The sequence below is a fragment of the Scedosporium apiospermum genome, assembly GCF_000732125.1.
Source record: "Scedosporium apiospermum strain IHEM 14462 chromosome Unknown SEQ_SAPIO_0176, whole genome shotgun sequence".
Lineage (NCBI taxonomy): Eukaryota > Fungi > Ascomycota > Sordariomycetes > Microascales > Microascaceae > Scedosporium > Scedosporium apiospermum.
The window spans coordinates 960,334-973,790 of record NW_015971877.1 but is presented as its reverse complement, the minus strand read 5'-3'; the positions used below and the strand labels follow the sequence as shown (position 1 = coordinate 973,790).

The 13,457-nt window shown below is 51.9% G+C and overlaps 5 protein-coding genes across 5 annotated transcripts; 3 read left to right on the top strand and 2 right to left on the bottom strand.

Annotated features, from left to right (window-relative positions):
- Window positions 1-208: 208 nt before the first annotated feature.
- On the bottom strand, window positions 209-2,129 carry SAPIO_CDS10811 (ABC1 family protein C15C4.02; the record flags this gene model as incomplete). Its single annotated transcript, XM_016784353.1, has 3 exons — window positions 209-1,519; window positions 1,584-1,734; window positions 1,804-2,129. 3 exons carry the CDS (start codon window positions 2,127-2,129, stop codon window positions 209-211), a joined length of 1,788 nt encoding a protein of 595 aa, XP_016638577.1.
- Window positions 2,130-3,548: 1,419 nt separating this feature from the next.
- SAPIO_CDS10810 (Uncharacterized protein) lies at window positions 3,549-4,296 on the top strand (the record flags this gene model as incomplete). Its single annotated transcript, XM_016784352.1, has 2 exons — window positions 3,549-3,851; window positions 3,919-4,296. 2 exons carry the CDS (start codon window positions 3,549-3,551, stop codon window positions 4,294-4,296), a joined length of 681 nt encoding a protein of 226 aa, XP_016638576.1.
- Window positions 4,297-4,569: 273 nt separating this feature from the next.
- On the bottom strand, window positions 4,570-5,807 carry SAPIO_CDS10809 (uncharacterized protein; the record flags this gene model as incomplete). Its single annotated transcript, XM_016784350.1, has 4 exons — window positions 4,570-4,671; window positions 4,745-5,314; window positions 5,380-5,588; window positions 5,654-5,807. 4 exons carry the CDS (start codon window positions 5,805-5,807, stop codon window positions 4,570-4,572), a joined length of 1,035 nt encoding a protein of 344 aa, XP_016638575.1.
- Window positions 5,808-6,825: 1,018 nt separating this feature from the next.
- On the top strand, window positions 6,826-7,536 carry SAPIO_CDS10808 (uncharacterized protein; the record flags this gene model as incomplete). Its single annotated transcript, XM_016784349.1, has 4 exons — window positions 6,826-6,860; window positions 6,942-7,102; window positions 7,181-7,204; window positions 7,283-7,536. 4 exons carry the CDS (start codon window positions 6,826-6,828, stop codon window positions 7,534-7,536), a joined length of 474 nt encoding a protein of 157 aa, XP_016638574.1.
- A 1,666-nt stretch (window positions 7,537-9,202) lies between these two features.
- SAPIO_CDS10807 (uncharacterized protein) lies at window positions 9,203-11,721 on the top strand (the record flags this gene model as incomplete). The annotated part of the gene is made up of 9 exons (XM_016784348.1): window positions 9,203-9,228; window positions 9,458-9,508; window positions 9,583-9,608; window positions 9,691-9,717; window positions 9,780-9,815; window positions 9,891-10,039; window positions 10,134-11,132; window positions 11,201-11,484; window positions 11,574-11,721. 9 exons carry the CDS (start codon window positions 9,203-9,205, stop codon window positions 11,719-11,721), a joined length of 1,746 nt encoding a protein of 581 aa, XP_016638573.1.
- Between the last annotated feature and the right edge of the window lie 1,736 nt (window positions 11,722-13,457).

Sequence of the window (13,457 nt, the reverse complement as noted above, 5' to 3'; positions counted from 1 at the left end):
GTTACCTTTATGAAACTAGGAGTGAATTTCCCGCCTATAATAGCGGACGACATTAATTTTCATATCTATGATGACTATGTGAAGTTGGACCCGGGGATATATATATGTACACACAAAAACCCGAGCTCCAGTCTAGAATCTAGATGAATAAGGGGTACCCAAATACGTAATGTATGCAATTGATGCTTTCGCGAAAACCACCCCAGCCCTACATTCCAAAAGCCACGGCAGGCATGGCACCGTTCAGACCAACTAAACGCTTCAAGTGTAACCACGTCTCAAACACCCCAAGCTTCACCTCGACCCTCACGAAGCCCAACCAAGCTGCAAACAACCTCAGAGCATTCCCGGGCCACAACCAGGACCCACGGCCCAAAATCTCGTCAACCTTTTCGTAGAAGACGGTCCTGGAGCAATACCTAGCAAGGATGAGAAAAGAGCGCACGGGACCCTGTCGCGTATGGAGATTCTCGTCGAGGCTCCTCGTGAGGTCGTTCGTCTTGAGGATGAGAAGTATGATGCGGGGCACACGCCCTAGGAGCTGGACGAGGTCGGTGAGCAGGCCCTCCTGCAGGGCTGCGGTTATGTTTTTCTTCTCGTCCTTGGTGCGATCCTTGAGGATGGAGGAGCTAACGACGCTGTAATCGCGACCCGTGATGGCGGAGGCGAAGAGCGGGAATTCCTCGTCCCCGATGCCTGCGACTTCTCCGCTGTACTTGCGCATGGCGGCCATATCGCCCTCGAGGACGGCGAGCCACATCTTGGCGTAAGACCGGCGCAGTGGCAGGGGGATATCGCGGTAGAGGCCGTGGTCGTAGAGGATGACGTCGAAGTTGTAGTGGCCTCGGCGTTTCGGGTTCTTCCGGATGGCGAGGTTGCCGCCGTGCGGGTCGCAGTGGAGAGGGGCGCCTTCACCGAAGATCATCTCGTTGAAGATGTGGGACAGCGCGGCGGAGACCTCGTCGCGGTCTATGCCGTTGGAATCTAGGTAGTCTAGGTCGTCGAGGCGGTGGCCGGATTCGTTGGCCATGACGAGGATTCGCTCTTCGGCCCAGAGGACGTCGGGTATCACGAGGGGGAGGCCGGGGATCTTGGCGAAATGGTCTCGAGTGCGTCTAGCGTTGTTAGCCTCCTCGCGGAAATCTAATTCCCTGGGAAGGGAGTCGTCCATCTCGCGCGAGAGCCACTCGAGGTCGTATTCGGGGAAGAACTTCTTGAGCATGGCGAACGTGTACCGAGTCAGGGACAGGTCGAGCGGTGCCCACTGCGCTAGGCTCGGGTGTTGCACCTTGACGGCGACTTGTTGGCCCGTCTCTTTTATTACGGCGAGGTGGACTTGCGCCAGGGAGGCGGCGCCGAGGGGCTTCTCCTGGAAGCTGGAAAAGTAGTCTTCGATAGACCGTCCGGTATCATTTTTGAACATCTGCTGGATCGATTCGAAGGAGGAGACGGGGCACTTGTCTTGGAGGGGGATGAATGTCGTGGTCCATTCGGACGGGAGGAGGTAGTTCATTGCACTCTAGGTAGTCGTCTCGTTAGTAGGGTATTCCTTTGCTCTATCAATGGGTGAAGAAGCAACCTACCAAGTGTTGCCCAAGTTTGATAAAGATGCCCCCATTCTTCTCGAGGACCCTGAGAGTGCGCTCTGCGCACCGTTTATGGCATGCTTTCAGTAACCTCCGCTGTTCTTCTTCGTCTTCTATCTTCTCTCTCTGGTTCAACGTTGTCCGGTAACTATAGCAAGTTCGCCAAGTCAGCCTTCGGCGACACCACGGTAGCATTGGATTCGAACGCAACACCTACTCATTAATGCATACCGTCAGAGCAACGGCAACTCTCCCAGATCTCTCCAGAGTTTCATAGCTCGCCTTGATGTCGTCCGTAAACGCAAGAACCGTTGCGCCGGTCGCCGCGCCTCCCGAAGCGAGGAGAATGCGCCTGCGATTCCATCTCGGGCCGTCGGTCTTTTGTCGGGCGCCGCTCCATGAGGAATTATCCCTTCTCCAACCCTGGTGTGGCCTCGCGAGTCGAGTCCGCGGGAGGAGGAATTGGCCCTCGCCGAGGCTATAAGTCGATGGACTTCGCAGGGTTCGACTCCATGACCGCCAAGTTGCCGAAACGACCTTCATTGGTGATCAAGGGCGCGGGTGGACCTCATAGGGAAGGCTACGCTGTTTGGCTCTCGTGTAAGTGCGAAAAGGCCGAGGCGAAAAAAACGCGTCGGAAAAAAAAATTGGCGGATTGGGGGTGATCTTATTAGCCGAAGGGAGGAATTGAGAACATGAACATTCTTTGCCTTCGAGAAGCAAAAGACGTTCGGCAATCTCTGACCGCCTTCGAGATGGTGGTTTGAGTGATATCGTCTCCTAGTTCCACTTTGGGAACTTGTATCGTCTCATTGACCCCAACGTTTTCTCCAGAATTTTTTAGATAGTCTCGCGCTCCCATTTTTTTTCTTTCTCTTTTTTTTTTGTCCCTCGTTTTCGGGACCAGCCTTGGCATCATCTGGCAGGGGTCTAAGTGGAACTGGTACCTGTACCAAGCACTTCTCCACTAAAGGAGCCGCCGGAAATCGGCGAGTGATCAGGGGCCTCGGTCCACTGTGATTGACCCCTCCACAAGTGATTGTTGCCACCAACATTTTGTGACTCTGGGTCCAACCATTTCCAGCCCTTTTTGGTCAAGGTAACAACTTAATTAGTTTTCCCGTTCCTATTTCACAGCTTTGACACTGCGAGTAGTCGACATTTCTTGGTTTTCAGAACGCGCCGGTACCTCTGAAAATTATTCCATCTGTGAGTGTGACCCTGCTGGCACGCTCCACTACTTTATCTACATAATCACCCCCTTGTTCGACAGATGTTCCTGGTGATGGCGGTACTGTCGCGATGGAAGTACGGAGTATTGGCTTTTATTCTAACGATATTCAGGTGTCACTGGAATCGTGGGAAGTCATTATACATGTAGTCATTCAGTTCTCAATCTTCTTGTCTCCGCGGGAACCGCCCCTGCTGGTGGAGAGTCCAGACCAAGTGTAAGTTCTAGGAAACAGATGGAATTGGTTGCCGCGGGATGTGGCTCTCACGAGGACTAGTGTTTTTAATTCCTCCGCGTGACACTACTATTTCGCCTCACAATCTGATAATTTGCAGTACGAAGTAGGCACCAATTTGATAGTAAACTAGTAAACGGGTGCGTCAAAAGATGGCAACATGCGAAGTAAGCTTTTGTATGTGCTGAGGAAAGGCTGCCCAGGTCACGTCACGTCACGTGCGACCGCACTGTGCGGGTATCCACTTAACGCCTCAACACGACACAGACACGCTCAGCGCAGTGGGCGCAGCGCGTTCTCATTAAACAAAAAGGACGAGTGAACCTGAGCTGAACCAGTCCCCTCACATCCATCACACAGCACCTCCAACAACATTTCTAGTCTCCTCTCTCCCACGAATTGCTTCATGAATTGATCGAGTTAGTAACAGCGACTACAATTCCGTTTGAATAATCCATTCTCCCACCCCAAGAGAATCATGTTTACACTTGCACCGATGCCGTTCTTCAACGAAAACAGCTGGGCCCACCACAAGCCTGCCGCATCATCACCTCTATCATCCTCGCCCATCCGGCCCTCCGCCCCGCTCTCCCCGGTCAACAGAAACTCGATGAACCAAAGAAATTGCTTCTCTTCGCCACCGGAGCCAAAATCCAAGTTCGCCACGAGGCAGACGAAGCCGAACCCGCTGCTCCGGAAGCGTGAGGAAGGGCAGGAGACGAGACGGCAGCTCTTCCTAAGGACGGTTCGCGGTCGCGCGGATGATAGGGCTTGGGAGAGGAGGTCGATAGAAGGACATGTAAGTCGTCGATGCGAGACCTTGTTCCAACATCACGGACAGCGCTGACCAACTGATTTCCGAAAAGGCTTTGAGACGGTGGTACGAAGAGGAGCAGCAAATCTACCGCCAAAAGGAGAATGACGTAGCCGGCATGCCGACCGAAGAGGATCTCGAGGATGCAATCACTATGGTGGATCAGCAAGATCAACTGGAGGCCATGGTCCCAGAGGATCTCGACGACATGATGGTTGACGAAATTGCGAGGCAGGAAGAATTGGAACTTGAGGCTCTGCTAGCGTCCTACGAGCAACCGTCGCCACCACTCAGTTCAAACTCGCAAGAAGGCCTGCCACAACGACCTCCCTCGCCATATTATTCAGACGATGAAGAGTATGACCAGATTTTCATGGAACTGGCGGAAAATGATCTTGGGGAAGCTGGGGAGGACACGGAGATGTCTTAGCGTCCGAGTCCTGTCGTCGGCAAAGGGACAGTCTGTAAGATGGGTTCGAGGCACATGGGATATTGCTGTTTTATTTATTCGGTGGTCGGCGTTCAGGCAGGGTAAACGGGGAAAGTTCTTTTTGGGGCGTTTATTCGGGTACTAAACCCAAGGCATTTCTAGGTTCTCGGAATGATGCATAACAGTGGCATCAGTTATACTCAAGGGTGTTGTTATCTTGAAGGGATATCGAGTTTTTACTACTGTGTAGAGATACCATGGCTCCGAAATATACTATTGAGGGTTACATGCCTCGTCGTTCGGCGCGTTCAACGCTTCCTGTGCTGATTGCAAGTCTCCTACCAGATCGGGTGGCGGTGAACCGGCCTCTTGCATCTAGAGCGAACGAAAGGTTAGTACACAGCGTTGTTCCAACAGGGTGCACGATAAACGACTTGGCCAAGCTTACCTTCTGCATCCTCTCGACGATGTATTCTCGGTGAGCAGGGTTCGAGTCTGTGTAAGAAGGCTCCTCAAACTTGGCGACAATCTCCGCCACTATCACCCGCTGCTCCTGATACCGTTTCAAATCCCCCGCGGCAACCTTCTCCTTGTTCTTCTCTATCCAGTCAGGGAACTGGTCATGTAGCTCCTTCATGGGTTCGTAGAGAATCTCCTTATTCGTGAGCTGCTCCATCATACCCAGCAGCATCTTGTTCAGCTCGTCCGTGCCGCCTTCTCCGCCCAAAGCCGCGTTCCCAAGAAGCCCCATCATATCGTTAAAGATATCGGGGTTGTCGTCCTTTGAGAGGTCTTCCGTGGTCTTATCTCCCGAAGTCTTCATCCTCTCCATCGTTCTCCGGATCGTCTCCTGGAAAGAGGCGTCCGTTGCTGGGACGGGGCCGGCGGACCTCGAAGAATCGGCCTTCGCGGACGATGCTCCGGCAGTCGCAGCGGGGGTTGCTGTCTCCGCGTCTACCTCCGCCGTAGCCTCGGCAATCTTCTTGAACATCTCCTGGAACTCTGCCTGCATCTCGGACTATTTATCACTCGTTGTTAGAGAGATGTTCTAAGACGGCGACCTCGCTTTTTGGAGAAACTTACGGAATTTTCTAGTCCGCTAAAGAAATTGGCCATGCCCTTCTCTAGCTCCTTCGCGAGCTCCTCGTCAAGTAGCGCATCCTCGTCACCAAGGCCGGCGCTCGGCGCAGGCACAGTTGTGGATTTCTCGGCCTTGGCCGGTTGCGCCGAGGTCGAGGCTTCTGTAGGCTTCTTGCTCTCGGGTTTCGCGGCGGAAAAGTCATCCAAAAACTCTACTCTTTTCGTTAGTTTGACCCTTTGAGATTCATCCCTCCTGTCGCGATAGGAGGTGCCATACCATCAAGGTCATCCAAGTCATCTTCATCCGGGTCGGGGAAATCTTCAACCTCCTCCACCTCTACCTTAGGCGCCGGTGCGGTCGCAGTCTCGGGAACGGGCGTATTCTTCTTATTGTCGGCGACTATGTCGCCGGCTTTCTGTTCGGCCGCCATGGCCTCGGAGGATTGCGCGTATGGGTTTTGCTTGGGTTTTTTTGGGGTCGCAAAAGTCAGATCCACATGCAAGAGGGGCAACGATGCGATCGATCAATATCGATCTCTTCACCCCGCACAGCGTGAGTCGAACAGTCTGGTTCAGGTTGTCGCTGGAATAGGGAAACACCCGCAGTGAAATATAGGTTTGTTTTATCGAGAAATATTCTTTGTATTGCCTCCCAAAAGTTTATGTTCAAGAGCGACGGCGGTTTTAAGATTTGCCTTCTGAGTCGAGCAAGTCTATCCGGACAAGGAGCCGAGGGATGACAGCATGTGGTGCTGGGCCAAGAACGCATATTGAATGCACTGAATCATTGGTCTGGGATACGGGGGACATGGGGTACACATTGGCCTGGCCCGGCCTGGCCTAGCCACTAAGCTGCCCCCTGCGGCTATCAATTGATGGACCCATTAAAGCCTGAGCGCCTGTGGCACCACGCTGACCTTGGATCGTCAATTATTTGAGCAATATTCCAGCAATATTTCCGCCAGCTGGTCTGTTTGGTGACGCTTCTGCCAGCCGATATCCACTGCCTGAGTCCTGCCAGTTGCCCATGTGCCATTTCCAACAACAAAGAACCCCTCCCCCTCTATGTGCATTGCTGCCTTCTTTCACGATGTGATGTGATCAATCTTCCTTGACCTGCTTCATAATAGTTTGCTTTTCTGTATCATCTTCTTCATTACAAAAGTTCCACATCGTCCGGATCGCCCAACTTTCGATATTTTGACAGCCCTTGATTTTCGCCTGCTCACTAATCTAAAGTGCGCTGTTCGAACCTTCTAGCTTCCTCGTGCCTCGCCGACAGCCTGCCTCTTTCCAACCTCAACTTTTCTCTACACTCCATCCCACCCGCCTCTCTCTCAACCCCCGTCCGTCGCGACCTCGAATTTACAAAACCAAAACTCAACCCGTCATCCATTTCTCTTCATCGAGGACGTTTTCGGCATAACCGTTCAACTACGTTAAATCACCATGAGTCTTTGCCAGAACCGCCTACTCGAGGAGCGGTACGTTCCGGCCCGCCCCAGCAGCTTTATCGACCCGGCTAGACTCCCGGATCCCCGATGCTAACGTCAAGATGAATTTAGGAAGCAATGGCGTCGTGACCACCCTTTTGGATTCTACGCGAGACCGCAGCGAAATGCGCAGGGCGTTTCCGATATGAAGATTTGGGAGTGTGGCATTCCAGGCAAGGAGAAGACGATCTGGGAAGGCGGCCTCTTCAAACTCGTTATCAACTTTCCCGACGGTTAGCTCTCCCTTGTAGCCGTTCCAACTATCCCACACCGTGCCTTCAAGCTAACGGACATATTTTTTCTTTTCCCAGAATATCCCACGAAGCCCCCTAAGTGTAAGCGCAGAGCCAACCTCCCGGTCCACAGCATCCCCCACTTCACCACTTACTGACATATGCATACCTAACGCCTAGGCAAGTTCGTGCCTCCCTTGTTCCACCCGAACGTCTATCCCTCCGGCACCGTGTGTCTATCGATCCTCAACGAAGAGGAAGCATGGAAGCCAGCCATCACCGTCAAGCAGATCCTCCTCGGAATCCAGGACCTGCTCAACGATCCCAACCCTGACTCTCCGGCCCAGGCAGAGGCGTATAACCTCTTCAAGAAGGATCGCGTCGAGTACGAAAAGAGAATCCGACGGGTTGTGCGGGAGAACCCCGCGAGCTAAAGGAAAACTGTTTCTGCAAAAACCCGCAGCTTGACTTTGTTCACTTGATCAAGGATATCACGCATGAAAAGGGTGTGATGGAAAGGGGCTAGCTTGATCTTTACGCGGAGTTCGGAAAGGATACCAGGACGGGACATGGGCTTTTTGTTTTTGTTCTTCGGCCTAGTACAAATCGCTTTTTTTTCTTTCTTAGAGATACATCGATGGGTAATGATATGACGAACTGATCTTTCGTATCAGCCACGTAATGAGATTCCAGATGGGTTCTAGGGATATGAAGAGGACGGGAGTGTACATCTGAGGCCGGATGTGATGTCTGGTTTTACTTTTACTGTGACAAATGTGTTGATTCTCGTAATACATGGGCAACGAGCGCTCAACTCGTTGCCCACGCTCCCACGCCATTTACTGACATCCCCATATCCCGCCCACGCCGCCGCGTGGAGAAGCAACCTCTACGAAGGCGTAGATGCATGGTGGCATTCCCATTCTGGTGGACTCCTGACCTCACCCCACCTCCAGATTGGGGATTCTGAGCTGCTGTGCAGGTTCGGGGTTTTTGCGCAGGCATTGAAGCCTGCGGGCAGGACGAATGAGACAAGCACTGGCGGGTGGTCACATTGGTGTCGGCAACAGGACTTTACCGAAATGCACTCCACACTGTCTTGCTCACAAATGAAATCCTGCATCGATGTTTGTTCAGGAGCCTCATTTGCCGAGTTCAGCGGGATGCTGATCTTTATGTACTTCGTACTGGGAGGACAGCTGCTTGAGGGTTCAGATGTTATCTTATCGGGATGCTTATTCACAGTCCTTCGTACTTTGTAGATCAATGCCAATGGCGGATTTATCAGGCCCTGTATCACCGGGTTCTAGTGTAGTGTAGTGTACTTGGGTACCTTGCAACCGTAGCATGGCGGCTCGTCACTGGGCAAGTCCGGTGCTATCTGAGGCAAAAAAGAACATCTGTCGAAGCCCTGCTGGTGGGATTGCATCCTGTGTGCAACCCGTTACCGCCACACCCCTTGCCCCCCCCTTATCGCCAATTTTGGTAATGGAGAGGACGAAGTGACCAATAATGAGACACCATTTTCAATTCCGATCTCGGGGCCTGCCAGTTTCTGGTCCGTGGGTTTTTAATCTTTCTGCTAAGTACCAGGTGTCCCTCTTATACCACGGTATTAGAGGGCAATTGACGGCTTGGGATGGGTCAGAATCAGAGGAGTCATAGTCAGAGAATGACTCGAATCTATTCCAGAAGGGGAGCTTGAAATCTTTGGGGGCGGGAGAGACTAAGTGTGGTGTAGTGTAGTGTACAAAACAATTGTAGACTGGTCGCCTCGAATTTTGGGGGTGAGTGGGAAAAAGGGAAAAAAAAATTCAAGGACCTTAAATCTTCCCCCATTGCCACACTTTTCAGAGCACTTCCCCTCGACTCTTCTTTTTTCCCCCGAATATTCTTGTCGTCGTCAGGTCCTCCATTCGTCCTGTCCTTGGTCTGTCCTGTTGTCTTTTCCAGAGTCGTCTTGCAAGGCCCATCCCGCATTGATTTGACCTGCCCCTCTACGAGAGCGCGTCTTCCTTTACTCATAGTTTTCCTTCCACCCGGTCGCCGTCAACCGAGAACCTCGCGCACCTCCCAGCCTAAGCTATCCCGATCGCAACGATGTGTGGCATCTTCGCCTGCCATCGGTATGTCGACTTCCTCCCTTGACGTTGACATTTTTCCGATTTCAGTCTCCTCGTGCTCGATCCTTCAATGATATTTCCTTCTTGTCGTGGCCGCATCCAATGGCGGGGCATTTTTCCAATTACCAAAGAAAAATTACCCCGCCATCAATTGTGGTCGCGTTGATTCTTGGGGCAGGGTTGTTTGCAGGGGTTTTTCCGATCTTAGGAGCTAACAGCGACGCCAATCTAGTCATCCCGACGTCCAAAAGTTCAAGCCGACCGCTTTGAAGCTGGCCAAGGCGTATGTGCAAATATCTCTCAGATTCTCTGGTGATGCTCGAACACTCGAATTGACTAGTATATCAAAATCTGCAGGGTTCGGCACAGGGGTCCCGATTGGAGTAGGTTGTGACTCACGCGCGATAACTCTGAGACAAGGAGTAGCAATGAGGGTGATTGGGATCTGACCATGATAACAAACAGGTGGAAGCGTTATCGCTAACAGCACGAGTACGTGTTATCGACTTTCAAGACCATTCAACGGGACGTTTCAATTGACAGATTGGTCACAGTTCTCTGCCACGAGCGTCTGAGTATCGTGGGTGTCGGTATGTTGATACGATCGATCTTCCTCTACATGGCCGGCGCATTGGGGTTCGTCTGACTTACACACCACTCAACAGAATCCGGCGCCCAACCCCTTACCAATGCCGACGAGACCATCATCCTTGCCGTCAACGGCGAAATCTACAACCACCGCCTCATCCGAAAGAACCTAAAGAACCCCTACCACTTCAAGACCCACTCTGACTGCGAGGTCGTCATCCCCTTGGTATGGACATCTCCTCCTGCACCCATGGCATCGTCTCTCACTTCGACGGTAATATTTCCGATTATTTGGGCTGTTACTAACTGCTGGTCCAAAGTATATGGAACACGACATCGATGCCCCTAAATCCCTCGACGGCATGTTCTCCTTTGTCCTCTACGACAAGACCCAGGACAGGGTAGTTGCCGCGCGTGACCCCATCGGTATCACTAGCTTCTACCAGGGCTGGTCCTCAAAGGAGCCGGATACCGTATACTTCGCCTCCGAGCTGAAGTCTCTCCACCCGGTTTGCGACAAGATCATCGCCTTCCCTCCCGGACACATCTATGACTCCAAGACGGGCAAGACGACCCGATACTTCGAGCCCTCTTGGTGGGATGCCTCCAAGGTCCCCACTACCCCCGTCGACTACAAGCTCCTCAGGGAGACCCTCGAGCGCTCCGTCAGGAAGCGACTGATGGCTGAGGTCCCCTACGGTGTACTTCTCTCTGGCGGTCTGGACTCTAGCTTGGTGGCCTCCATTGCCCAGCGCGAGACCCTTAGGTTAAAGAAGGCCGGCCCACAAGTCAACGGCGGCGTTGTCGACGACGAGTCCGCCAACGTCGACAAGGGCGAGGGCCTTGTCGGTATCGACGAAGACTACAACCTATCTACCCTTACCTACCTTCCCCAGCTCAACTCATTCTCCATCGGTCTTCCTGATGCTCCCGATACCAAGGCCGCCCTCGAGGTCGCCAAGTTCCTCGGAACGAAGCACCACATGATGACCTTTACTATCGAGGACGGCCTCAACGCTCTCTCCGATGTCATCTACCACCTCGAGACTTACGATGTCACTACGATCCGTGCCTCCACTCCTATGTACCTCCTTTCCCGAAAGATTAAGGCGATGGGCATCAAGATGGTGCTTAGTGGTGAGGGAAGCGATGAGATCTTTGGTGGTTACCTCTACTTCCATGCGGCGCCGTCCAAGGAGGAGTTCCACGAAGAGACTGTTAGCCGTGTAAAGAACCTCCATCTTGCCGATTGTCTCCGTGCCAACAAGTCTACTTCCGCCTGGGGTCTCGAGGCCCGTGTTCCCTTCCTGGACAAGCAGGTTCGTCGCTCCGTTGTCCCGAGTCTGCCCTCATTATCTCTAGTTAGCACTAACACATAATTTCATAGTTCCTCGAGGTTGCCATGGGCGTTGACCCTCAGGACAAGATGATCACCAAGGACAGGATCGAGAAGTACATCCTCCGCAAGGCCTTCGACACTAAGGACGAGCCCGGCGTAGAGCCTTACCTCCCCGACGAGATTCTGTGGAGGCAGAAGGAGCAGTTCTCCGACGGTGTCGGTTACGGATGGATCGATGCCCTCAAGGACAACGCCGAGTTGCACGTTACCGACGAGATGATGAAGAACCCTAAGCCTGAGTGGGGTGATGAGATTCCTACTACCAAGGAGGCGTAAGTTGATTCTAGAATTCTCATCTCCTTCTCCCCTTTCGTTTTGCGTTTCTTTGAGCGCTTTTAGGCTAATTTGTCTCCGGCTGCAGCTACTGGTACCGACTCATGTTCGACGAGCACTTCCCCTCGTACTGCGCGTCGACCGTCATGAGGTGGACACCCAAGTGGTCTAAACAGACCGATCCTAGCGGCAGGGCTATCGCTATTCACAACGCCAAGTACGACGGCACCGAGTAAATGGGAATTACTTGGGGATTTACTAAAATATATATATACACTTGACACGTATATATGGAGCAATCGGATGGGGGACCGTTACTTGTCATACACCCCTTGACTATAGACGTCAAGTTGGTTTATAGTGTAGAACGCGATTCTTTTAGCAAAACAATCAAATATTTCTTGGACATTTTAGGGAACAATATCAATTCGACTGAGGGCTCTTGCCTTCGCAGTTGACATTGATTGGGGTTCGTGGATAACAGTCAAGTCATGGAATGGGACGAATCGCTCGAAGCTCTGTGTCTACGGTCTTTCTAGAGAGAGGCATCGTCGAGGTTTGAAGGCGGGGAAGGCTTCGTCTCGGGAGGGTACAATCTTGTGAATGGCGATGTCTTCTTGCTGGTTGGGGAATGCTGCCGGAGTCATGGCACGGCGTTTGAGATTTCATCCCGGCGTATGTGGGGATAGCCTGCTAAGATTCCTAGTTTCACGAAGTGTTCTATTGAAGCCCAGCTTTAACCTCGATCTGCCTACCTCTTCCCCTTCAAGTCATCGAAGCTTCGAATCAGAAACTCCATCGGACTGTTAAGAGGCAGTCCTTAACGACTCTTGATTGAGGGATATCAATGTGGAGTTGTTCGATGCTCCTCCCTTCTGACTTGAACTTACACACCGCACAACGATTAAGTCAGGGTTTCATTATATCTCTTATGACATTTGATACGGGTATAAAAAGAAAACAAGGAAAAATAGGGGGGAAAAGGAAGGAAAACGGGAAAGGAAAGAAAAGCAAATAAGAAAAGAAGAAATGGGTAGAAAGGTAAAAAAAGAAACTTAGCATCTCCCATACCAGGAATCGAACCAGGGTCTATGCTGCGCTCATTAGATGAGAGAGCATTATGCTAACCACTACACCATATGGGATTTGTGGTGTTGATTGATGAAAATCTTGTGCTGCTGGTGGTAATTTCAACCTCACTAGCCAAGTCCCCCCACTAAAACCTAGCGTCAACACACAGAGATTCCTCGTCTTCGGCTACGTTTTCGGTGCCATTGCCCATGTCAGTGCTGTATTAATGCCCTTCACTTCGAGTTTCTCCGAAACCCAATGCTTAGAACTTTGTCTGTAGTAGTTTATGATGAACAGAACAGAAGAGCTTATCCTCCTGTGGTGCCATTAAGAACTGTGATCAACCGCGAGGTTGCCCAAACCGCTTGGATGGCTCGCCACAACAGGACTCACACGGCAGGCGCCGACGTGTTTCCAGACTCATCAATGATCTAGTTTATATCATCGCTTGGATTCTGCTCTTGACTCTGAGACGGGAATAATCAACTTGCGAGAAGCCAACGAACATCACAAAGCCATCCCTTTCCAGTGCCTCGAGTCTAAGTTGAATGCTACGGAGTACTTTATAGACACGGGGGCGGTGAGGTGATGGCATTAAGCATGGAAAGACGGTAAACCCAAGGATCAAGAGGCTCTCGTGGAGCAGAAACAGGTGTACCGCGGAGTGTCTGTAGAGGATCCACCACGGTGAAAAAGCCCATCTTCGCTTTTTGTCGGTCTCAAATGTCGATCGTTGCTGTATCAAATCAAATTGATCAATTGTGGTGCGCTGTAGCTTGAGCTTGAGGCCATGGTGGGGTCTTCAACCTTCCATCCAAGTCCCCAACGAGTAACGAATGACGTCGGCACCACGCTGCAGAATAGTCGAAGACCTGTGGACTGACCCTTGCATTGAAGATGG